Below are 25500 nucleotides of genomic sequence, written 5' to 3'. Positions count from 1 at the left end.
TCCACTTAAAAATTGATGAAATCATCTCGAAATACTTCTTTATCTGTGGCTTACTAACGTACCCATACTTTTATACTTACACATACGTGTTATGGTAAAAAATGTTCATGGTCATTGGACAGAACTTCCCTCGTCCCTTGAACACAATCGAACAAATGCAGTTTTTTCCAAAATTATAAAATTAGATTTTGCTAATTTTTATTTATTTTATGATAACCCATATAAATAAAAACAAGTATAGATAATATTGTGAAAAAAAAATGGTAAAAACGTTAAAATGTGTCTGTGTTTATCCCAGTTTTTGGAAAAATATCAGAACAGTAGAGCAAAATTTTATTATTTAAATTTAAAACCGTTGAACTAATTGCTTTGAAATTTTGCACACGCTTTACTCTTATCGTGTCTTATACAAGGTAAATGGCTATTATCTCTTCCAACAATTGATGACGTCATCTCAAAGTTGGTTAACGTAAATCTCGTTTGAAATTTGGAGTATGATATAATCCGTTATTTATGGTTTAATAACTTTCATAATAGAAAAAAAAGGAACAATTATATATATAGGACTTTGAAATAAATTCGGAAAATAAAATCACATATTTCATCATTTTGTTCATTCTAATGCAAAATATGAATAAAAATCTAAAAACCCACGCCTCATTCGGTGCTATTGATCGGCATCTAGTTAACACCAACATAAAGAAAACAATTGGACTGTTTTTTCTGAATCTATTTCAAGATCGGTGATAACGTTCTAAAATAAATTATTAATTAATTTCTTTACTTTGTAAATCAACGTGATCATCAGAAAAATAACAAATAAAACATATTGAGTTATAGGAAATTCTTACATAAGTATATTATATATACGCGGTGACTTCCAAATAGATTGGGAAAAAAGTCCTTTAACTCCTCTAGTTTCAAGAAATAAATACGGAAAATATAATTAAATGTCAATGATACCCTCTAAGAAAATAGCGGGCGGGTGGGCGGGGCTAGTACTTGTTAATGTATGACTGATTTTTGCAAATGATATAAGCTCTAATAAATAGAAGGGTATATCATTTCCCAAAATCAGTCTTATCTTAGTAAGTACTAGCCCCGCCCACCCACCCTCTATTTTCTTCGTGGGTACGTCATTTGCCAAAATCAGTCTTACCTTAACAAGTATTAGCAATTTATTTACTTAGATGGTATATTATTTGAAAAAGTCAGTCTTATCTTAATAAACACTAACCCCGCCCACCCGCCCTCACGAAAATAGAGGGTAGGTGAGCAGAGCTACTACTTGCTGAGATAAGACTAATTTTGGCGATTGTATATCCTCTAAGAAAATAAAGGGTGGGTGGGAGGGGCTAGTATTTGTTGAGGTTAGACTGATTTTGGCAAATGATATAGCTTCGAAGAAAATAGAGGGCGGGTGGGCAGGGCTAGTATTTACTAAGATGAGACTGAGTTTGTCAAATGATATATCCTCTAAGAAAATAGAGGGCGGGCGGATGGAGCTAGTATTTACTAAGATGATACCGACTTTTTTAAATGATATATCCTCTAAGAAAATAGAGGGCGGGTGGGCGGGGTTAGTAATTACTAAGATGCGCGTGAATTTTTTAAATGATATATCCTTTAAAAAAATAGAAAGATATCATTTCCCAAAATCACTCTTATCTTAGTAAGTACTAGCCCCGCCCACCCGCCCTCTATTTTCTTCGTACCTATGTCATTTGTCAAAATTGATTTGATACCATCCAATAAAAACAATATACATTGTTTGAAAAAGTCAGCTTTATCTTAGTAAATTCTAACCCCGCCCACTCGCTCTCAAGAAAATAGAGGGCAGGTGAGCAGAGCTACTACTTGCTGAGATAAGACTGATTTTGGCGATTGCATATCCTCTAAGAAAATAAAGGGCGGGTGGGCGGGGCTAGTACTTGTTAAGATAAGATTGATTTTGGCAAATGATAGACCCTCTAATAAAATAGAAGGGTATATCATTTGCCAAAATCAGACTTATCTTAGCAAGTACTAGCCCCGCCCACCCGCCCTGTATTTTCTTCTAAGGTATGTGATTTGCCAAAATCAGTCTTACCTTATGAATGCAATGATACATCACAAGTAAAAACTCATCATGTTTTGCACATTTCGGGTAGATTTAGGAATTGTTTGAAAAAGTCAGTTTTACCTTAGTATGATACTAGACCCACCCATCAGCCCTTAAAAAAATAGAGGGCAGGTGGCCAGGGCTACTAGTTGCTATGATAAGACTGATTTTGGCGGTTGCATATCCTATAAGAAAATAAAGGGCGGGTGGGCGGGGCTAGTATTTGTTAAGATAAGACTGGTTTTAGCAAATGATATACCCGCTAAAAAAATAGAAGGGTATATCATTTCCCAAAATCAGTCTTTTCTTGCTAAGTACTAGCCCCGCCCACCCGCCCTCTAGTTTCTTCGTGGGTATGTCATTTGCCAAAATCAGCTTACCTTAGTAAATAGTCTAATAAATCCCGCTTCTTCGAAAAAGTATAACATATAAAGCACAACAATTGACTCAAAATTTTTGCACATTACGAATGATTGAACAAAATTTGACAATGGCGTCACACATTTGGGGGGAGAGAGGAGACAAAGTTTTATTAGAAACCATTCGGTTTATGGCTTCAGCAAGTCAAATATTGTTATACAATTTTGAGTTTTTTGCAAACATGTGGTAAAAACTCAACACGGATTCATAAATCACAAATGTAGGGGTATGTTATTTTATACAATTTAAATAACATTTACTATTGTAAATTTTGGTGATGACGTCATGCCATTGTTGGTGGGGGTGATTAGATAAATTTTGGTTGGCGTTTTCCCATCTACACGATATTCGTAACACACATTTAAAATTTAACAACAATCGGTCCAGTAGTTTCCGAGATTATCTGCCTAATAAAAATCTGGACAAACGGTAAAGAGAAACAAATAGACGGAAACTTGGAACTTATAAAACGATTTTTTTTCTGAAATTTTGCCAAAATACCATCACTGATTTATTGGTTATAAAATTTAATTGTTTATCCTCTTGAGAAAGTAATGAATGAATCAGTTAATTTTATTGACCCAACAAAAAATCTACCAAATCTTATTTTCCTAAAATTCTGGACGTACACTCTTCTTTTTTGTTTAAATATAAATGTCTACGTTTGCATTTGAAGGGTTAAAATGTTTGGTAAATTTTTATTTTCTTTTTCAGTTTGTCTTAATATAGAGTTTTTAATCCTCGTTTTAGTATTTATCCGTACAAAAATGACAGAAAAGTGAGCGGCGAAATACCATATTAATAAACACGGCGTCACCACGCTATGGGAAGAATTCGTATCGATTCAATAAGATGCAATTCGTGGAACATTCCCCAATCACGCAATATGTTAAAAAAAATGGCCTTGACGCTACAAAGTTCAGCTTGTGTAATAATATATGTATTTGATTATTAGTTAGTTTGCACAACACCCGATATAAAATATCGGTAACGCATCGTTCAAAAATTTGTTTTCACACCTTAGCATGATCATTTTTCAAGTCATGTTCTGCGCAGTTCAACATCTAAATACACATATTTCGTAAATTGTTTCATATAAAATCCTGTAAAAATCTGATACAAGGAGCGTCGACGACCGCTCCATCACTGTCACAATTTTATTCGAATAGAAACAACGAATTTACATAAATATGATATACGCAACCCGTTAAACATTACGGGGTGCCAAACAATTTCCTTTTTTTGTATTAACTAGCACAGTCTTGCAATTAAGTTCAAGCGGGTGCCGCTAAAAATAATTAAACAAGAAAGCGCCTCCCAGATTCTTTGGGAAGGAGTTGGGGGTGAGTCCTGGCCTGGAAGAGGCGTCAAGGCTTAGCCAAGCGCCCGCGGGGTTTAATGCTTGAGTGCAGAGCAAAGGTAACTTCTCGCTGAACGAATTTGCTTCACTTCGCCACGGAGCGCCGTGGAAATTGCTATGATAACCGGATTTAGCTTTTCATTTTTCTGCCACGTTGGTTTGATGATCGGCGGCAGTTGCATTTCGGTTTTATACACATTTCTCATTTCCTCTCTCTCGCTTGACTATCTTGTAATGTAATACTTTTACTTTGCGGGACTTCAGACGACGAGGTTTCTCTCGTGATATTTTGGTAAATGGTGGTAATCGAATCAGAGGTATTATCAAAAGAAGGTGGTTGTTGTATTTCAATGATCGTCTGTCTGTTGCTAGTTTCGTAAATTATCAATTTTGATATTAGCGACCGGTGTTATCAAACCGGTTTTTGTGGCTATTTGTTAGAAGATTTAGTGTGTAGGGATCAATTAGAGCCGAATGCGTCCGTTTTCACGTGTCGAGAAGGATCAGAATTAAGGGAATAAGTCTCGATCCACCTGAGGTAAGACTGATATTTCCATTCCGTCGCCTATATCCCCTGTCATAGGCTAAGACGCCTCGGCCCTTTTTTATTGTGTTTCCAATGCATTCAAAGCTGGGGAAATTTAAATGTCAACGTGGATCATTCGGTCAGAGCGAATGACGGGCTAGAGACAGAGTTGATCCCTATACAAGCAAACCATTCTTACGCGCTGTCAATCAAGCATTGTGTACAAATCCTGTTGAATTAACCCTATGAGAAGTTGCTAATCAATTTTTGGGAATCAATTGAGCGAGAGTTTTCCATAATGAGCTTAGAGCGGATTCTTGAGCGCTCGTATCTCTCAATTAGCCCGATTTGATCAGTGGCCACACTGCTAATTCAATTGGTATCCCTTGTCCAGAAATGGATCGATTTATAATCGCATTAAGAATGCTTCAAGAATCAAACGCTCCACAGGATAATGGCAAGTTTTGTTGAAAAGAATTCTCAACTGTAATTTATTCATAAAAGCTTGAATAAATCGACGTATTTGATCTACTAACGGCAAGGTAAAGCTTGTTCGCTCTGTGTTCTTTTTAACCCCCTATTCTTCCTGTTTAAAATGCCGACAAATATTTGACTTCACAGCGGAGTCATATGCTAAAGAGGGGATTATCAAGAAAGGGAAAATTCTATTACTTTTTCTCCTCAAAGAAAGAATTGCGGCTTTCTCTCTACGATCATTAAATAGTCTATAACATTAGTTAGAATTCGCCCGTGGTAGTTAGGTTTGTCTTAGGGGTTTCGTAACAGCTGTTCTTGTGTATGATTACTTTGATCGACCGCGGCAAATGAAGGTTTAAGATTTATAGCACTTTAAAATTAACGGAAGGGTTAATTTGGGGCAATTAATTTTACATTTTGGTCGACATTAAGCAGTCGCGATTACGTACGATGAAAACTTCCTGTTAATGCAACTTACATTCGTTTACAAAAATCGAATGCTAGCTACTTAAATTTACAAATAGGATAAAACTGAATTAAAATTTTGTACCCAAATAAAAATTGATTATTTTGTATCGTACAGTTAACGAAAATTGACGTCAAGTTAGTAGTCGAGGGTCGAATGTTTTATTCATTACGCATTGTAAACAAAGTTGGTTGATTTGGTTTGCATTTTTCGGTGACGATAAGGTACGGAATTGGTTTATTAAGATTTGGAAGATACTTGACAATTATTTGTAAATTTGGAACACCCTATAATTTGACCCATTCTCGATTTAATAGATTTTTTCTCTTAAATTTACAAATGGTAGTCATTTTTTCCTAAGGTGAGTGCATGCCGTCACCTCATGCTTAAACAGCTTGACGTCTTCGATTATCTTTATTTTTAAAGAACTCTGCTAGGGTCTTTGTAAAATAAAAAAACAAAAAAAATAAAGTGTCATGATATTTCGGTGATGATGTGACTACAGTACTTCTGAAATCATGTCATCCAAAAATGACATACTCGCCTCCCGAGTCGACCATCTTGATTTAATCTTAATTTTGTTTAAGTTAAAATTGTTATTTTTCTAGAATTTACAAACAATTCTAATATCTCTTTTAAATAAGCAAATTAATATTCGATGAATCCTCTTTACCTGTAATTATGATTTTACAAGCTCGTATGTTGGCAATATACGATATGACGTATGATAATTTTAATCAAATGCCTTTACTATCGTTCATAGTATTCCTGTTACATAATACTACATTTTATCTTTCGAAATAAGTAAGCAAAAATCACCTACAATTTATACTGAACTATCGTACGGCAATTAGTCGATCGTTCGGACTCGACGTCAAAGGATTTAATTTATATACGGTACCATTTTGCCGCCACTTCCGCTCTCGCGTTAAAAAGTGTCATTTAAAGAAGCGGCAAGAAGACGCTCAAGAAGGACGACGGTTGCTTTGCAGATCCGAAATAACAAAAATGTGCTAATTTCTGTGAAACAGTGAGTGTTAAGTGTGTGTGTAAAGTGAATCCTTTTGAACCAAGTTCTTCGTCAAAGAAGAGTTTTTTAATTTGAAGACGCAGCCGACGGTTTGGGCTTTACAGGTTAGGATGGATCCTAAAGAAAACTTTAACTCGGATTACCAAGTCGTAAGTATTTCAGTACATTCGACTGCATAATTTTACAATAAGGGGTACTGGAATAAATTAGTTTGAAGTAGGATTTGACTTCAATTTAACTTCTTGTGGATGCAATTCTTCAAAGCGTCACCTGAAATGTACAGTTAAACTGTCATAGTAGGGTGTGGGGCCCCATAAAATTGTAAAGCTACCTCTCAATAAACATCCTTTATGGGTTTTATTGGGTTTATCGTCTAGTTGTGCCCAAGAATTTCCTTTGTCGTCATTGTAATTTTACAGTTTTATGGGGTCTTGTTGCAAGTTTTGCTGATAAATTCATGGTAACAGTTAGTTGTAACGAAATTCTCACAGTAAATTCCCTATTAGTTACTTCTGTATGCTTTAAGAGTTTAGAAGCACCTTCAAAGTGAAATATTTAGAACACCCTTAAGTACATGGTGTGTAGATTTGCCTATGGTGTTGTAAATTTTTTTCTCCAAAGTGTACCGTGTCAAGAAATAGTGATAAAAGTTGATGGTATATCAAATTTTTAAAGATAAAAGACGACACCAAGGTTTATTTAGTCTTCCAGACTTTTCTCTTTCCTCAGTTCTACATTCTTTCCTGAAGATATCCTACAGGAAAGCGGACCAAACGTCCTCTTTCTTGATTCCCGGAATTTTTTCTACAACATTTTCAATTTTTAGCCTACAATTGAAACAGTAGTGCACGTGGAGGGGTCCGCTGAACCAGAACAAACCGCCACAAGCGAACCCGAGCAGACCGACCCTCTGGAACTGACGACAACTGATGAGCTCCCTGAAAAAGACGAACTCCTTTCGGAACTTTCGGAACTCGAACTTGCAAAGCAGCTGCAACTCATTGAGTCCATCAACTCTATTCTTCCAGTTCCTGTACCACTGGTTGAAGGAGAAGATCCGCTGTTACTAATACCGAAGATTGAAACGGTTAACGAAGATGAAGAACTTCAGCACCCGTTGGAACCCTGTCAACCGCCGGAGTTGTCGGATCATATTCAACTGCTGGAGTCCGTAAAATCGATTATTTCGATCGAGGAAAACCCTCTAGGCTCGCCTTCCACTTCGGCAGAAGAACGTATCCAGCTGGAAGAACTAGAGCAAGAAATTCAGAAGCTCAAAGCGGAAAATTTATTAGAAAACGATAACCAGCAGGAAGAAACTGAACAGCAAGAATTGGTTTCAACTGAGGAATCGGGTGATGAACCGGTTGAACTAGGTGCACTGGATCAAGTGCAAGAACCAGTTTTTTTCCCGGCGGTGCAGGAGGAGCCTATGGATCTCAGCACAAACAATTCTCGATCAAAATCATCACCAGGTGTGTATTTTTTCAGTAGTTGGTCGGTCGAGCGTTTTCTTTCTTTTCCTTTAGAAACCGAGGCTAATTTAGATGTTTTTGCTTTGTTGTCGTACTAACTTTGTATGTTTTATTTGAAGACCTACGCGTGCGAACTGTTGCAGAAGTCAACGACTGGTTGGTGAAAGTAACCAAGAAGAAGCCCATGGAGCGCAATACTTGGTATATGCCTCCCGAGCAACCGCAAAAGAAGAAGGAGAAAACGCGTAGTAAGCCGAAAAAAAAGATGGCGGTTGCTCCTCAGGAGGCAACGACCTCAAGTTGCGGAGAACAGCAAGTGGATCAACGTAGGAAGAAGGTGCCGCCGAAACCCCGGTCCGCGCAAACGACGCGCTCAGCGCCTCGTTTTCGGCAGCCAGTTCAAAGGTCGCAGATACAACAGGTGCCGGTGCACGTGCCAACACGAGAATCACGGCCCATGCCACCGCGACAAGAGCAAGTATATACTTGCCGCCAGATGATGCAAGCTACTGTCGCCCTGACGTCAGCACACGTGAACAGTAACCCATGTCCCTGCTGCAAGTTTAGAAGAATGATGGAAGCGCAGGCGCAGGCTCAAGCGCGAGCCCAAGCTCGAGCTGAAGCTGAAGCTGAAGCTCAAGCGCAAGCTGAAGCGCGGGCTCAGGCGCAAGCTCGGGCTCAAGCGCAAGCTCAAGCGGAAGCGCAAGCGCAAGCCCAGGCCCTCGCTCAAGCACAGGGGCCAACTCCAGAAAGGCGTCGGCCACCACTGCAAATGTCAGAAGTTCGATACAGGGCAGTTCAAAATTTCCAATATGAAATGTACAGCTCTAGACAACAGATGTACAATGATCTGCAAGCCAACAGAAACAGGCAGCTGGCGGATGAAGGATGGCGTTACATGTGGAACACCATGAACCAGCAATCAGCGCCACAGCAGATGCCACCACGGAATGTGGCACCAATGCCACCACGGAATGTGACACCAATGTCACCACGGAATGTAACACCAATGCCACCACGGAATGTGGCACCAATGCCACGGCAAATGCCACCACGGGATGTGACACCAATGCTACAGCAAATGCCACCACGGAATGTGGCACCAATGTTACGGCAAATGCCACCACGGGATGTGGCACCAATGCCACAGCAAATGCCACCACGGAATGTGGCACCAATGTTACGGCAAATGCCACCACGGGATGTGGCACCAATGCCACGGCAAATGCCACCACGGGATGTGGCACCACTGCCACGGCAAATGCCACCACGGGATGTGGCACCACTGCCACGGCAAATGCCACCACGGGATGTGGCACCACTGCCACGGCAAATGCCACCACGGGATGTGGCACCACTGCCACGGCAGATGCCATCACGGGAAGTAGCACCAGTGCAACGGCAGATGCCACCACAAGAAGTAGCACCAGTGCCACGGCAAGTGGCACCAGTACCACGGGAAGTGACACCAGTGCCACGGTTCCAACAGCATTTGCCACCTTTGCCACCACTGAGACCCATTCGCTGGGAGAGGCCTTTCGAACAGATCATGATGTGGGAAAACAACAACTGGGCATCGCCAGAACGCCCGGGAGGCCCCCCGGAGGTCGACCCATTGAGTCTTCCGCCTTTGAGGCCTATAAGACCCAAGAAGGCTAAACTTTAACTCTGAGAGTTCGTTTAGCAAATATTCGATTGGAGGAGCACCTGTTCTTGTTGTCTCAGGTAAGGTTTTGAAGAATGATAAGTACGGTGTAAATTTAAGGTTGATATTTTTTCAGGAGGGGCTAAGAAGGTGACTTAAGATATTCTTCGTTTTTTTAGATTAATGTTATATTTTAAATGTTTAAAATGTTTTAATTAATGTTTTTTATTAATAGTTTTAATCGTTTTATAGTTTTTATAGTTTTAGTAGTTTCAATGTATTCAGGTGATAAAAAAAGCCAAAGAAAATTTACATCTTTTTCTCTGTGGAGTTTGTTCTTAAATGAAATGCTCAAGGCGGTTCAAAAATTAGCTATATATATATATTTTATTCTTGTTTTTTCATTCTTATAATATATTTAATCTTAGAATAAGTAAAAAACCATGTAATGGTCTATAATTAGTATTTTTGTAACCAGTTGATTAATAAAATTTTTTGAATTGCATATTAAGATGTTACATATTTTTAAATTAGCCCACTTACTAAACACATATAGGTAAAAAATGATCATGTGTAGCAAAAATAACGTCGCGATTGCACATAAATGTTATCTATTACACTGTGCGTGTGAACGACACAAATTAAACCCAGGATTTGCCTACCTTTGTAAACAAGCCGATTAGTTGCAAACGTTTAAACTGATCCAGTAGAACCCATTTCGGTGGAGATTAGGGCGAAGTGAGTAAAAAGTGAAGCCACCAGGGGTCAGCGAATGTAAATACGGTGATCGATCTCTCAGGGCGGCTGTAAATAGGTAAATGGGGAGGTTGAGGATTTTGCGAGATGTCAATCCTGCTAATGATACCGCACGACCGCACCAAATTACCCCGGCGTTGTGAAGCCGGCAGAGGTGAGGGGAACCCCTGGAACCATATGGCGCCTATGAGAGTTAGTTTTCCCGTTTGTAATATTCCTAATGACGAACACACGCGCGCTCGTCTGCTGCACTGCAAGCACACGTACTGCATGAAAACGCAACTTTTCGCGCGATCGCTGGCCCCTGAGGTGAGAAACGGCCTCTATAATGAACCACTCGATCGCTGGGGGTTCACGATCGACGAGGGCTGCCTGAAATTAATAAACGATTCTAGTTCGATTGGAAAGCAAACTTCCTTTTTCTGAATCTTCTGGACCGGTCTTATTAATTTTTCTGTTGAGCAAAAAAAAAAGACAACCGAGTATGCTAATCTCCCTGTCGCACCTTGTTTCATTAAATCAGAGGGGCGGCTAGGGGGATTAAAATTCAACGAGGAGATTCGCGGGTGTTTGACACAGATACAAGTCTTGCCGTTCCTCACTGAGGAGACGGATTAAATTTTCGACTCCCAGGGAGAAGTCTATTACAAGGAAAATTAAGGGCCAGCGGCTAGGGTTACAGTTGAAGCAGTTAAAAACGCGAAATAACATTTTAATTATAGATCGCCAGAGATCGAGAACAGAGTAGTCGTTGTTAATCACGCATAAAGTCCCTTTACCGAACAGATGGAGTGATCACATGCGACTCACTTACCTATAAAGGTTTTCGGCGGGATGTTTGAAAACAGTGTGTTTTAGTTAAATTTCTTGTTTTTCAAATAACATACAGTATGATCTAAAATGTTCCTCATAAGGGGCGAGCAAGAAAAACAACATCTCAACTCTGCCCCTTTCAATAATATTAGAGTTTTAAAATATAGCGGCCATCATATTTCCCATTGTATCTACATATAATCTTTTATTTACATAATTAAAATTTTCCACCCTACGAGTTTTAAAGACATGAACACATCTTTTATATTTTAAATTGAAAATATTCAACGTCTTTCTGTTCAAATATACGTCACGGATTGATGTGTCCTACGCATGCCCAGTGCGTGCTGTAAGCGGAAGTGAATAAAGGGTTGCATTTTTTGAAAGACAAGATGTGAGTTTAAGCATTTAATTCTGAGGTACCCTTTATTGATTATGGTCAGGAATAATTAATAATTAAGTAGATGTTGCTTTAATGATGTAAAATTTACGTTTTGAGGTAATTTTGACGTGTTTAAAGTTCGTGTTCTTTGAAACGATTGGTATAATTTCCATGTGTCACCTCAATCTTTGGTTTATTTTAAAAATAATCGTTTTCTGTCAGATCTCAATAGGTGTGGTGGTAAAACCTGGTCTGAATGGACTTTTTAAGTTATAAACCATCCGCAAAAAGGATTCAAACGAGGCAAACTATTGTAATGGTCAAAAGATCGAAAAGCTCGTCGAGGTCATAAAACATGACGAGAGACGAACATATAAATGGTGTCAGCACACATAATGTTTTACAATCTACAATATATCTCAAAAACGCATAAGCCAAGCAGTTATATTACTTATATGTATGCGTATTTGTATCATAAAATAACAATGTTTAAAATGTCCTTCTTTTCAGCCAGTATTAATAAAAAAGTTGTGTGTTTATGGGAATTTTTATTTTTAGTAGGTTGGTGAACGTTTCTGGTTTCTCCAACAATAAGAAACGCTCATGAAAAGTTGGACAATTCGAGCTTCGGTTATACTAACTCTCTACATGAGAGGGTCCCTTAATCGACAAACTTAATTCATTTCAGAACTAGTCGCAGCGGTCGCACCATTGTCATTAATGCCATCGGTACACCACAAACTCCACTCGTTTCATTCCAAAGCACAAAATGCGATTTCGCGCTTTTATCAACGCAGAATGCAAAAGACGCAATTGATTGTTACACGGTGTTATTAAGGTTCAGTTTGTGTTGTCACTCGGAACTACATGTGATAAAATAATATACAAATCCCTTTCTCTCTTTGCTATGAAATGTATTTACATTTTTACCATTTTCCACCTTTAAAGGATCTCCACATCTTTTTCTCGTGCCGTCGCGACACCCTGTGCTGGGCGGACCGCAAGAGGGAAATAGAAGATCGCAAAAAAAGGGTATGTGGAGTCTGAACCATATTAAATGTGAAAGTTTGAGTTCTTTCTGTACTTTATTTCTTACTTACAAAATTAACATGTAAATCGCGACACGTCACCGTTGTAACGTAATATATACTAATACGCGCTCTACCCGTCTCTTTCTAACTCATCACCGCTAAGCCGCAACCTCTTCCGCCCCGAAAATGAAAAAACTATCAAGTTTTCGGGGATTTAAGCGCATCTACATATAGATAAGTGTCGGCTATTATCTAAACTGTCAGCAGATGCGGTCCTCAAGCGGTGCCGTAGGAAAACGGTGTGAGATAATCCTGCGGATCTCCCGTTGGGGAACCGCAGAGAGACGCGGTGTGTAAAGGATTTGTGAAATGTAATTGGTTCAGCTGGTTCAGACACGACGGAATCATCAATACCTCATCAGATTGAACGTCCAACCTGAACCCGCTGCTCTTTCGGTCAGGGTCTTTTCCGCCTCTTCCACGACTTCCGCCACCGTGTTAGCTGTGTTAGCTCTGCCACTTATCACCTACTACGACAGCCTTACCGCAGGATTGTGTGTCTGGTCTACCGTAATCTGCTCGCACGCTGGAATGTAATCCCGGATCCGCAACTGTTTCGAAGTATGCTGCGAATTGAGATGTCAGCTTTACCGTTTCGGAAACTTAAAAAAATATGCACAACAACGACAAAAACGTGCGTGTCAACGGATGCGAATTTCGTGTTTCTTAATTCCTAGAGTGTGAAAAAGTAGGTCCTCCATTTTTTACTTATACTTCTTTATAATTGCAACTAGTACGAATAAATATCATTCGATATAACGTTTAGCTTTTATGTGACGAGGGATGCAACGGAAAAGTATATATGTGCTCGGACAAGCTATAGCTTGTAAATTTGCCATTTCGTTGTGTTGGTATTGAGGTATTTACGATGTTCGGGGTGGTTAGTTGTTCATAAAAAGCGGTATGATTGTAAGTGGCTTTTGTAGACGCGGGGATAATCTTGGAAAAAATGACATAGGGATTTATAGGGCTAACAATGTTTGAAAGAGGGCGAGAATGTCCGTTCGGTGCGGCCAGTGGAGATTGGCGGCTTTAAGTGAGGCGTGTGTTGGCTGTTAAGTAGCGCAATTCACAAATCGATCATGGCAATATCGTTTCTGTAAATCTTGTCGCGTTTGGTAGAGTTGAATTTATGAGAAACAAAGAATGAAGGTCATTGGCAGCACTTTTTTGAAAAATTTCGCGTTACTTACGTTATTTATTAAAATAAAATATAGTGTGTGCTTTTATGTTGGCTGCGTCGCTCGCACTCGTGTGCAACTAGGGGGATTCGCGTTCAAGAGAAGTTCGCATCATTTATTAGTCGCGTTTATTTGATTTTGACATAATTGTGTTACGAAGCGTTTTCAACACACTCACGCTTTTTATTCGTCGAGCGTACGCTAGGGAGTTTTCCGTTTCCGTTCGTCCGTCTGTCGTCTGTCTGTCTGTCTGTCTGTCTGTCTGTCTGTCTGTCTGTCTGTGAATTAGCGATTTTGTTAGGCCGGTAATATTGGTCCAACTAATAATAATAATAATAGTATGTGAAAGTATGATTTCTGATATGTGTGTAGTTACACTTTTATGAAGTGAATGGAGCGATGTAGGTGTGACCTGTTTCCGTGTAGTTGGATTTTTGTTTGGAATTTGCTGGAGCAAACGAGAGTGTGGCAGGGAAGTGCGGAGCAACTCCTGGCTATATCCAGGATGATAATTTTGTTTGTAGAGGTATTACGTTCTCGAAGGAGGCTTTAAATATTCAAATGAGTCTATATCTATATCGGAGACATAATATGGGGGCAGTTTGCGGTAGGGTGGATGTGTGAATATGAGAACATGTGAGTGTGAAGAACAGTTTTGGAAGGAAATGGCCCGCACGCCATTGCTTCCTACCCAAGTTCAAACCGCTCTGTTAACCCTACAGCCCGGAAACAATAGCATCCAAGTTTATGTTAAGACATTTGCTACATTTTCTATGGATTTATTTTATTGCCCCCCACTCAGAGTGTTATTTTTTTCTCTTGACTCGGGTCCAAGTTGCCCAAGAATCAAAACAACAAGACGAGAGACGAATAACCCTTGCGAATTAATCACGCGAGCACTAAAACATTTTAATTTGATATTTAACATCCCTGGTCATAAATTTCAAAGATCCCGTTTTATGGAGGCCTAAACATGCCTCAATCCAAACACAAAGACGCGTAATAAAACGCAGCAACAAGCATTGCTGAAGAAATGCAAAGGAAATGGGGAACAATCACATATGATGACGGTCGGTGGTCGGCCGTCGGAGCTGCTGAAATAGGGTGTCTAAAGAGCGAGGGCGGGGGCGCGAATGATAAATGGTCAGTCATACATACAGGCGTTTAGACCCGGACTCGTTTACAAATCCGGGAAAGGATTTAGTACGCTTTAGAGGTGCGAGCAGCCGTTTGATGTTAAACACCGACTCAAATCACCAACCAAATCCCTAACGTACAAACTTGCTTTTTTTGCGCACGGAAAAACTTTAATATATGCATATTTCCTCGTAGACCTGTCACGTTTTATTTTAGAAAACAATATTTTATACCCGGTTCAAATTCTCATACATCCTGATGAATTTATACACGGCTTCGCCCGCTTCTGCATGATTTACACAAAACGCACAAAACTCTTTCATTACGCTAATTATAACCCTCTTCAACGCTCACAAAATTTACCGCTTTTTAACTTTTTACAACCACGTTCCTCCCTTCCTGGACGCGTGTGCCCGGGGATACGTGCGATCATCACTTAAATCAACTACTTTCAGGATTGACATACGAAAATTTGCATGCCCACGGTGTCGTCCTGTTGCACCGTACGCCAAGCACATTATCCGTCAACCGGCTTTTATTAAAATTACAATCGAGCGTGCATCAGACGATGATTGTTTGTCAAACCGGCTTGAATCGCCTGTTTTCCCCAAGGGCCGCAGCGTATGTCGCTCAGACGCGCACGTGAAATTCGACCTTAACTAGACATATTATTTGACACAAAATCTGTGAATTTTCGATCATAATTTGGTAATTGTATTCCGATGAGTGTATCGGTATCGGAATGTTTGTGAAGGAACGGTGTTAGATAATGTTCGGTATGGAGTGTTCCGATAATGCCGGAATGAGATAATACGCCGTCAGTGATGCAAGTTTGATGAGAATAAATTACACGTCTAAGTGTTGTAACATATGCATGGTTAATATAAATGTAATATCGAATCGGCCATATGCTGGGATCTTAAAGCTGTCAAATGGCTTTTTGTTAGTCAGATTAAAACATAATCTACGTGAAATAAAATACATCAGGTGGATTGATTCAGTAGCCTAATCTAAATTAAGTGAAATTAGTTATTAACGTAATCATTAGAGCTTGTCAAACACGTTTATGAATTGAAGTCACTTGATGGAACAATCACGAGATAAGCCTTTTTATATATGCTTATAATTTTTTAATATGATGCGGAATTTATGGAATTGGGGTCATTCCGCAATCAGTTTATGTTAATGGCGATAGTTTTGGGATAAATCCGAAATTAATAGCTTTATATACCTACCCTATGTCCGGCCGCATCAAAACTTTGTTAATATCTTGTTTTGTGGACAGCACAAGGGCGTGATGCGAAAATAAATCAACTTAGTTTCCTTTATTCAACACATCGTCATCAACTAAAATGGTCTACAAGATGGACTTTTTGCCCGTTCATTTCAAATAAATATTATTTATGGTGATAAGCTTGCTCGACTGGTAATTGAATCGAAAAAAGTGTCTGCAGCTTTTTCGGATTTTATTAAACGTCAGTGGTGTCGACATTCTCAGTTATAAGTAGACGAGTTTATCGGTATGTGCTCCATCAATAAAATTAATATAAGAACTGCCTGAATACACCAGTTTTTGCTCGCCCATCTCTGAAAATTGATGCGACCGAGCATATTATGCACGTGCAACAAAACTACCTCTGCAAAAATGAATGACAGCTGTCAAACGACCGTCCTATAGAAATACAAATTTTGCTTAAGTTCCCATTACATTTATTACTAACCGTAATTAGATAATGCCTGAACATGACGCTTCAGCTTGTTGAATTATGTCGGGATAAAAACACTGATAATATGGCCATGTATGTGTATACGGTGGCACAACTGTCTATCAATAACGCGATTAGCCTGCTGACACCATATGTTACTAAATGCATACCTGCGAACGCAGAAGCAATTTCGACCAAAATCTATCTTGTTCAAAAAGCACTAAACACAAATTCATGCGGTTTACACTACTTGATAGTTCATTGCGAAAAAGGGTTGATATGCCGCCACCACAGGTGCCACTGACGGCCCCACAATACGAATCTATCGGAATCTCACCCAATTCAAATTATCATCATCATCATTATTGTTATTGAAATTTCTTACATCGCAGCTGACTTAAAAACAATCATCTATCGATTTGCCGCTTTCAGTAAAATGATACGTGCTAGAAAAATGCTAAAAATGACTTTGGTGGCACATAGTCAACTGATTTATTTGGAGTGAGAACAAAGGAAAGTCAAATGGAAGACCTCCATGAGTGGAACAAAACCCACAACAGGATTATCCTAGCAATCAAGAGCATCACTAAGCTCTAACATCAATCAAAGAATGTTGCAGAAGATTTTTGAAAAAATGGGGCCAGTGGAGGTTTTTCTTTGAGAAGATTTCGTTAATTCATCGATTCTTTCCATTTCGTGTACAAGAGTTTGTGTGCAGACACCCAAATTCACTTTTTATTTGAATCCCCTTGTTTATATGCAACCATATAAACACGTCAATTAATCTTCAAATAAATAAGTACACTAAAAAATGTAGGCGGCAAATATCATAAGACGCATTTATAAAAATTGTGTGTTGCGTGGCCTGTGCTTGATTATTTTTCAGTATGATGTTTTTTGTTGACATCAATGACAGTTTTTTAATAGTATGGCATGATGCTGCTTGTACGACGGCAATGTAAAATCCTCTAAATTGCTTGTAACAGGTCATTTTATAGGGGCAGTTTGGTTATATGGCATGTTCTGGTAAATGATGATATAAAAATAATGTACGCTGCTTCATAAATTGTGTGGGGTATCCAGCTATCCACAGGTAATGCCATTGTGTCTGTAGCAGCGTTATAAGAACATAAGCTTTCATAAGGGCGACACACGCTCTTAAATAATATGGCAGTTCGCAGCGAGGGGCATTTTATGAAGATATTAATTTTCAAATTGTCGACTAGTGTTACAGTTATTATACTTACAAAGTAATAACTGGCTGTAAGATTACGAAAAGGCTGTAGAGCGCCTAAATTAATTAATTAAATCTGTTATAAACACTAAGTGGGCCAGCGAGCATTTAACAACACTCGTTTGAAATTGTCTGTCTAAAGGCACGGATATAATCTAAACTTCTAAGACCTCTCGCGAACTTCGCTGCACTTCAAACTCTTATTAAAACCGTTATTGTTGATTAGCGTTCCGTCCTCAGTGAGGCATAATCGAAAATTAGAACGGCATCGAATCAAAGTGACCATTTTTCTCTTAGCAACGACCCGGTGACAATGACAATTCTTCAACCGTAGCAAGATCCCGAATCGATACCGAAGATGCACTTCCTCTACGTGTCGTTTCTGCAAAATCGGCTCTAAGTCGGGTTCGTGGAGCGCGGCCGGGTTGCGGCGGTCCGCACTTATTCGCCGTTATCAGCAGGGTGTAACGTGTAGGTGCGGGCGAGGGTCGATCGGTTCGAGTTGTAGTGTAGGTGGAATTAGTGGAGCTCCACGCGGATTAGAAGAATCGATGCGCATTTGAAAGTGTAAATCAAAGCGGGTGTTAGAGGATCGTCGAAGTTGTGCATTTAGGTCTGTGTCTTAGGGCTCGGTGTAAATTCAGCGCAACGTGATGACTTAAGCTCATTTCATCCCCTTTTAGCCGGTGCTGATTTACGTTTGGGGTACACACGGGCACGGGTCTAGTCGGGCAATTAACAAGGTTAGCCCGGCTAATCCCATGAATGATGTGCGCCTCTGACGGATCGGCGAACTCCGGCGAGCGCGACGTCGATGCCCGCAGGTGCGGCGACATGCGGGTCCCGGCCCCGGCCCTTTCTGAGCGCCAAATCCGCCAATCTGCCCCCTGTGACTATTAACATGACAAATGCTAATATATTTCACGGCTTTCGTCGGATCACGCAGATGAAACTGATATATTTTTCTATCTTAGTTTTCTTTGTTTTTGCTTACTTACGGGGCGGCGAGCCGCCGCTACGTAGCTTAAACGACTCCCGGAACTTTCAGGCTTCATTCCCAACACTCACAATGGAACAGACACGATAGACCTTTTTTTCAAAACCACTCGTAAATTGTACTATGAAGAGTCTTAAGGGAACTGGAGTGGGGAAGGCTCGTTAAGACGATCAATGTAAGGGGATGGAGATTGTAACACATCTTAGCATACCGCTAAAGACTTTCTAACTCGAAATGAAAGGGAGTTTCAACCTTCTTTGGACTCATCAGTACACCACTTTTCGTAGTTGTTATTCGAGAGTATTTATCTATAACGACCGGGAACAAACTTACATAAGTGAGTCCCAAACACTCTTCTTCTTTTTCTTCTTAGGCCTTTGGTCTATTTTCCGGTATGGTTCGTATTCGGGTATTGTGTTCTTGTCTGTAGTCTTCTTGACTTTGTGGGTTTTCCATCTCTTGTTATTCGAGTTAGTCTTTCTCATTCTGTTCACATGTTAACACCGTCTGGATCTGACACATCTGATTCTTATTTCTGCGTTGGGACCCTATCCCTTGGTATCTTGTCAAGTTATAAACCTCAATGTCTTCATTTCAGTGGTTCTAAGCATTCTTTTGCTGCAAATTTCCATGCCCTAGTAGTTGAACCTTGGGATATGTTCCAGTGTTTCCTCAAGTAAGGTAAATTCTCTCTGATGGAACCAAAGCATGTCGAAATTATAATCTACAGCTTTTCAATAAGTTGGCTAGCCTTTGAGTTAAAAACTCTTTAACGGTATAAACGAATTAAGGTTTTTCGTAAGAAAGGGATGACATGTCAAGTGTAATCCAGGGATCGGAGTTTCACTGATTTCAAAAAAAACTGTGACCCATCGAGTAACTACCGATAGCTTGTAGTCTAAAAATCTTTTTGCTTCCAGATATAGCGCTCAATAAGAAAAAAAGGGACCCGTCATGCTGTCCAATTTGTGGTATGACCATTTCGCCGGGAGACCTAGAAGCTCATTTAGGACAAGAACTGGAAGTACTATGTAAAATTAGTGGAACAGGATTGGCGGCAACGAGGAAGCGAAGGCAAGAACCTGGACGTCCACCTGCACTTCCGGGAGACAGCGGTCCTGAAGGACGCTGGGAGGTTAGTACCACTACACTATTTTCCGTTACGTTGTATAAAAAAAAACAAAAACCCGCTATATATATGTGTGTTTTTAGACTTTTCAGAGGATAAAATCGAATCGTCAAGGCCGCCTCCGAATGAAAACTCGAAAAAGGAAAATAGACGACGGATGTATGATTTGTGTAGGTCGTTTACACCGAACTCCGGAAGAAATGAACCTGCACGTCGAGCAATGCAGAAAGGTTAGTTCCCCGGCGCGACAGGTTTAACAAAGCGGTCATTTTTGAGATGGCATAACACTAAACACGGCACTTATTAATCTACAATCAATGAATTTCTATACTCACGCGCCATAAAATTTGGCTGCGATTTTGACGCGACTACGTCACGCCGTCTTTTATTCTACTTCGGTGTGTTTCAGAATTCCGTGAACGACGAAGACGAAACTGTGGACGTGGAGGGCGATTCCGAGCTCGAAGAGTGGGCTGATCATCAGCGACGAACTTCGACGTCCGCGTCAAACGCCGGTAACGGTAACAGCATTGGTAGCAGCACGGGAAGGATCACTTCCGACGCTGATAACGAAGGAGATGACGTCATCGTTGACGGAGACGAACCCGAAGAGTCGTCGTTTGGACCCTCGCAGTACACCGAAAGTGACGTTGTGATTAAAAACTCGCAAGAAAAGAATAAAAAGGAAGGGGTGCAGTCGCAAGTTGCTACTGTGAATTCAAGTGGGGATGTTGAGGTTACAATGGATATTATTGTCGAGAGTGACAGTAATGTGAGTACATCCGATGCCGAACCGAGTAGTCGGACGCAAATGCTCGAGGAATTAAGGAATCGGATTCGGCCCCTAAATACGGAGAATACGGGGGAAACGGCGACTAGTACAGAAACCGAAGACTATAAATGTTTAATATGCCTGGTAAGATTTGTGAGGTTTAATTCGTCAATAATTACTCATTAGGCGAATTTGTTTAGGAGCACTATAAGAAACCGGTTATATCGACCGTGTGCTGGCATGTGCATTGTGAGGACTGCTGGTTGCATGCCTTAGTAAGTACAGATGTTTCGCGCTCGTGTTTCGATGTCCGATTTTGACGAATTTTTGACTAAAATGTACCGTTTTTCTTACAGGGTAGTAAAAATATTTGCCCCCAGTGCAGTATGATTACAACTCCTACGGACCTCAGACGTATCTTCATGTAAGAATGAATGTGTTGGAAGGAGCTACACTTGTACGCATTTATGTAAACGCACCGTACTTCATTATGCACTATACTATAGCTTAGCTGAATTCGGCGTTTTCCGACAACATTTCTAATCCTTACCAACATATCCTACAGGATTACACTTTAAGATTACAGTTTGGTTTCGTTTGTTTGTGATATTTTGTCGATTTTGCTTTCAGAGTACTTAGGAAAAACGTAGTGAATTTTATTTTCGTTGTTGTTATTATTGACAGTTATTTGATATTAAGTGGCGAATATTTAAAAAACTAGAGACTTCAACTTCAGTAATAAATGTTGGTGGCGATTATGAACATCTACGAACGGTTCATTTGTACTTCTACTGTTGCAACCAATGTTGTTAACAACTTAAAAATTTTGTTTTGAGACTACCATAACGTTACTTTTGTTAGAGGTGTTAAACCGTAATGTTAAAATTAAAATGTTTATGTTACTAATAATAAATATATATATTTAAAAATTTGTATAATATGTCTATGTACATTATTTGTAGATATCTCTACACATAAATAAATGTCATCACTAATAACTTTGTCTGTTTACACCTTTTGCCACTCCCGAAGAATAAGCCGTAGTGAAGGTGGTCGACATTCCTTCAATACTTTTAAAAAAATATATTTACTTACCTAAGAAATAAACTGATTTAAGGTGATTGTTTTCCTACCACTAGTGAAAAAAGTCAAGATGAAACACTCTGTATTAATAGTTCGGGATTAGATTTCAATTGTGTGACAGGCGCCACCTATTGCGCTACACTGAAAGTTCCCGATAGATATGGTGGGAAACATAAGGTAAGTAAACTTTTTTTATCAAACTAATAAGAAATTTAAATTTTCCCAATATATTACTAACTTTTGTAGCAACATAAAATAACAAAACGTCAATTTTACAATCTGGTCACACTTCTTGTTTCGACAAGCTAGCAAACGAAGTAATCTAACTCGTCGTCATTTTTAATGTAAAGTAGTACACATGAAAATGACGTTGGACGTTGTATTTTCTCCGATTTGAGACAGATGGCCACATAGTATATTTTTATCATACTAGTATTATTTACCTCGATTTTAATTGATAAATTAACTACTTAACAATATTAAAAAAAAAACAAAATTAATTGACTAGCGTTTTATTTTAAATTTGCCGCCAAATAAAAAACAGATGTCTAACATAAACAGTTTATTATATTTTCTACGTTTTCATTCGATTAAAAAAGAAATGATACAGATATTTTTTTAGTTCCTAGTAAACATTACTTTTGTAAGATTTCATAATGAAAACAAACATAACAGAGCTTCTTAGACATACATCAAAAAAGTTAAAAATATTATTATCCAAGTGGGACGAAGTTGATATGAATGAGAGTGAAACCTTGCTAGATAGAGATACATTATTATGACGTTTGACAAACGTTTTCAAATCGAATCATTTTTCGATATGAGCGACCTCTGTAGATGAGAAGCTAAATTTATTTAATTTATATAAAATAATCTGTAATTTAAATATAAATTACTAGTGAGTGTATTTTATTACAGTGTTCGTGTTTTCGAAACATATATATTTCGAAAATGCTTTAATTTAAAAGAAAATTAAGACCAGGTTTAGTTTTATAGTTTTCAATAAGGCGATGGTCTTTAGAAACGACTACAGATGTCGTTGTACGAGTTTCTAAGCTTATTGGATGTCGCTGTCTCTCGCTAGTCGTTTGTTTCACCTGATTGTCAAATGTTGGCTACTCCCAAAATTCACGTGATACTATAAAAGTGTAGAACAATTTTTAGTTTTTAACCATAATGGCCTATCACAATTATTTTTTAATTTTTCTAATAGCTGTGTTCAATAGTAATTTAGCTCAATGTGCAGAATTTCTGCCTGTTTTCATGTGGGGTACAAGCAAGTAAGTTTATTTTTTTCTACTATCGTAATAAATTGCCAATATTCATTACAAAAGTCACATATAAGTCAATCATATTTGCAATATATTTCTTCTCCAAATCATCCGTTTGGATAACCTTCACAATTCCGAAATCTAAAGTCATATGACTCCTTCCAGAATGCCAGAGCATGTACCCGCGTTGCATAAAATCAGCCAAGATTCATTTAAAGATACCCTTTTAGAATATTTAAAGAGAGACCCTTACATTCTTGTGTTCACTGAAAAAAACGTAAGTACTTGGGTTATGTCATTGCAAAAATAAAAGGGGTTTTGTAGTTGAGTCCTGAAGATTTTGTTCAAAGCGACCAAAACGGGGTCCCCGTATTTACGAATATTCAACAACTGAAAAACGAAGGTAACCATGTTCGATATTTACCCTCTGTCCAAAACCCTCTTGGGGCAATAAAACAAGTTAATAAACCCATCACACAAATTTCAATCTCATCTATACTGAGTAGTACTAATGTGCCTAAAGACAATATATGGATTATCGACTTAGATGATGCTAAGGACGACGAGTCAAGATCCCATATGTTGAAACGTCACGGTAAGTAGTCAGGATGTGTTTCGGGTATGACTCGGGCGGAGATTTTAATGTACGTATTTTTGTAGATTTTGATATTGTCGCTATATATAAAGGTGTTTTGAAGCACCACGATAACGTGTTGGTTCTGTACACAGCCAACCACACCGCTTGGGTTTGTGATTGAAACTGGGGTCAAACAAGTTTTCTCGAAAGTTTTGTTTTAGGTAGCACCTGATGATGTTACTCATGGTAGATCAAGGAATTTGCTTGAAAGTGACGATACGTCAGCAGATTCTACCTCGCCGGTTGTTTTCAATACAACTGATACTTTATTGTACTTGAGTTACGACGGCGCTGTTTGGACTGGTGAACAAATGTAGACCATTTTCGCGGTTATTTAACACATATATGTATTTTTGTTTTTTTCAGTGTTAATGTTAGTAAAGCTTTTAAACTCACGGGGGCATCAAATGATGGTAATGTTTCCTTAAAGCTGACAAATGATAAAGTGACTATAGAGTAAGTGAAACAGTTACGCCAACGTTGTCTTCCATTTTTGATTTTTTAGAATTCTCGTTACACAAAAGCAGGGTTACTGGTACGTGAATAACATAACTGTAGATGGTCACAACTTGGTAGTGGGTGCAAACATCTATGCACCTGTTGGGTTTTCCTACCATTGTACAACTTCCAACTTCACAACTAAACCAGATACAGCCGGCAAAGTCGACGCCTTTTTGACGTTGCCAGGATTTCAAGTAACCGTGAAATTGAGTAAAACTATTGCAACAGTTTTGTTTTTCTAGATTCAAACTTTTATGAATAACACTGAGAGTTTTGGAGATGCTTATGACTGCGTTGGATTTACGTCGATTCCCATTTGGTCGGGTTTGTTTGTAACCGCCATCTTACTTTTCATTATAACCTTCGGGCTGACGATGATGATGGATATTAAAACCATGGATAGATTTGATGACCCGAAAGGAAAAACTATTACTGTTACCGCTTCTGAATAATCCTAGGCGGTTATTGTGTGTTGGTCGCAACATCCAATAATCGCCGTTTAGTTACGTCTTCCAAAGTATTGCACCTGAACAGAAAAATTTTTGATGGTTCTTGTGATAAAACTCCATTGATTTCAGTCTGCCATCCATTTTCTGTCAGGTTGGCAATAATGGAACTGCCATGTGGCTTGTCTTCAAATTTTTTAGGACCTAAAGCTTGTTATACAATGAAGTACTCCACCAATGCGTAAATAACGAATTAGTGTCCTGTAGATCAGAAGACCTAATTTATATACACAATTTATATATGTATATGACAATAGTATTTTTAACAGGTTTTGAAATTTCATATAAGTGGTAAATTGTTGTTCAGGTAGATGTACAAGTACAATAATTTGTTAACTAAAGTAGCCTTGACGTTGTTATTGTATAAGATAAGCTTTGTAGGTTTGCACATAAGGCAAACTGTATATACCCCAAAATTGTCTTATTTGTTGAATATGTTTGTAAATAGTATATATTTTGTAGCCCTGTTATTGTATAGTATTATACTTTAAAAGTGACCTTAGTCTTTAGTTCTATTTCATTCCAAAAATTTCATAGTATTTTTAGAACGAAAACGAACTTCATTTCAACTAAAATGACTCAGTCGCGTTAAGTTAAACGGTGATGGGCTGTTTGTAAATATGTAACGTAGATTTTATAAGTACATTGTTTGGGTTCGCATGCCAAAAATGTAGAAAGTATCGTCGATAAGATAATGTAGGCGACAGGGGCCTACTTTACCACACTGTAATATAATAAACCGTAGATAGTAACACTCGTTTGATTTCATAGCAACACGAATTTCAATTTAATTGCAATTTGGGT

General features: G+C 38.8%; 4 protein-coding genes across 5 annotated transcripts in view; all 4 read left to right on the top strand.

Annotated features, from left to right (window-relative positions):
- LOC135141475 (E3 ubiquitin-protein ligase RNF220-like) overlaps nucleotides 1–21566 on the top strand; it is a 63096-nt gene extending 41530 nt beyond the window's left edge. Inside the window, exons 5-10 of one of the 2 annotated variants that reach the window (XM_064072606.1) lie at nucleotides 12400–12483; nucleotides 19718–19932; nucleotides 20010–20156; nucleotides 20336–20842; nucleotides 20899–20973; nucleotides 21055–21566. In XM_064072606.1, the coding sequence (XP_063928676.1) occupies nucleotides 12400–12483; nucleotides 19718–19932; nucleotides 20010–20156; nucleotides 20336–20842; nucleotides 20899–20973; nucleotides 21055–21126 (1100 nt within the window). In that variant the 3' untranslated portion in view covers nucleotides 21127–21566. The remainder of the gene's footprint in view (nucleotides 1–12399; nucleotides 12484–19717; nucleotides 19933–20009; nucleotides 20157–20335; nucleotides 20843–20898; nucleotides 20974–21054) is intronic. The other variant, XM_064072607.1, reaches the window with a different exon arrangement.
- On the top strand, nucleotides 4178–8740 carry LOC135141306 (uncharacterized). The gene is made up of 6 exons (XM_064072290.1): nucleotides 4178–4198; nucleotides 4339–4419; nucleotides 6425–6529; nucleotides 7207–7855; nucleotides 7999–8651; nucleotides 8720–8740. Exons 1-6 carry the CDS (start codon nucleotides 4178–4180, stop codon nucleotides 8738–8740), a joined length of 1530 nt encoding a protein of 509 aa, XP_063928360.1.
- LOC135141755 (uncharacterized) lies at nucleotides 8705–9672 on the top strand. The gene is made up of 2 exons (XM_064073156.1): nucleotides 8705–9580; nucleotides 9637–9672. Exon 1 carries the CDS (start codon nucleotides 8744–8746, stop codon nucleotides 9512–9514), a length of 771 nt encoding a protein of 256 aa, XP_063929226.1. The 5' UTR covers nucleotides 8705–8743; the 3' UTR covers nucleotides 9515–9580; nucleotides 9637–9672.
- A 1289-nt stretch (nucleotides 21567–22855) lies between the features above and the next one.
- On the top strand, nucleotides 22856–25448 carry Vhaac45 (Vacuolar H[+] ATPase AC45 accessory subunit). Its single transcript, XM_064073420.1, has 8 exons — nucleotides 22856–23061; nucleotides 23218–23329; nucleotides 23377–23647; nucleotides 23713–23798; nucleotides 23851–24002; nucleotides 24056–24145; nucleotides 24195–24384; nucleotides 24433–25448. The coding sequence occupies exons 1-8, from the start codon at nucleotides 22958–22960 to the stop codon at nucleotides 24640–24642; spliced, it is 1215 nt and encodes a 404-aa protein (XP_063929490.1). The 5' UTR covers nucleotides 22856–22957; the 3' UTR covers nucleotides 24643–25448.
- Nucleotides 25449–25500: the final 52 nt, after the last annotated feature.

Source organism: Zophobas morio, unplaced genomic scaffold, assembly GCF_036711695.1.
Source record: "Zophobas morio isolate AGI-343-1 ecotype UQ-CSIRO unplaced genomic scaffold, CSIRO_AGI_Zmor_V1 ptg000044l, whole genome shotgun sequence".
Taxonomy (NCBI): domain Eukaryota; kingdom Metazoa; phylum Arthropoda; class Insecta; order Coleoptera; family Tenebrionidae; genus Zophobas; species Zophobas morio.
Note: the sequence above shows the minus strand (reverse complement) of the source record. Positions and strands in the feature narration are given on the sequence as shown.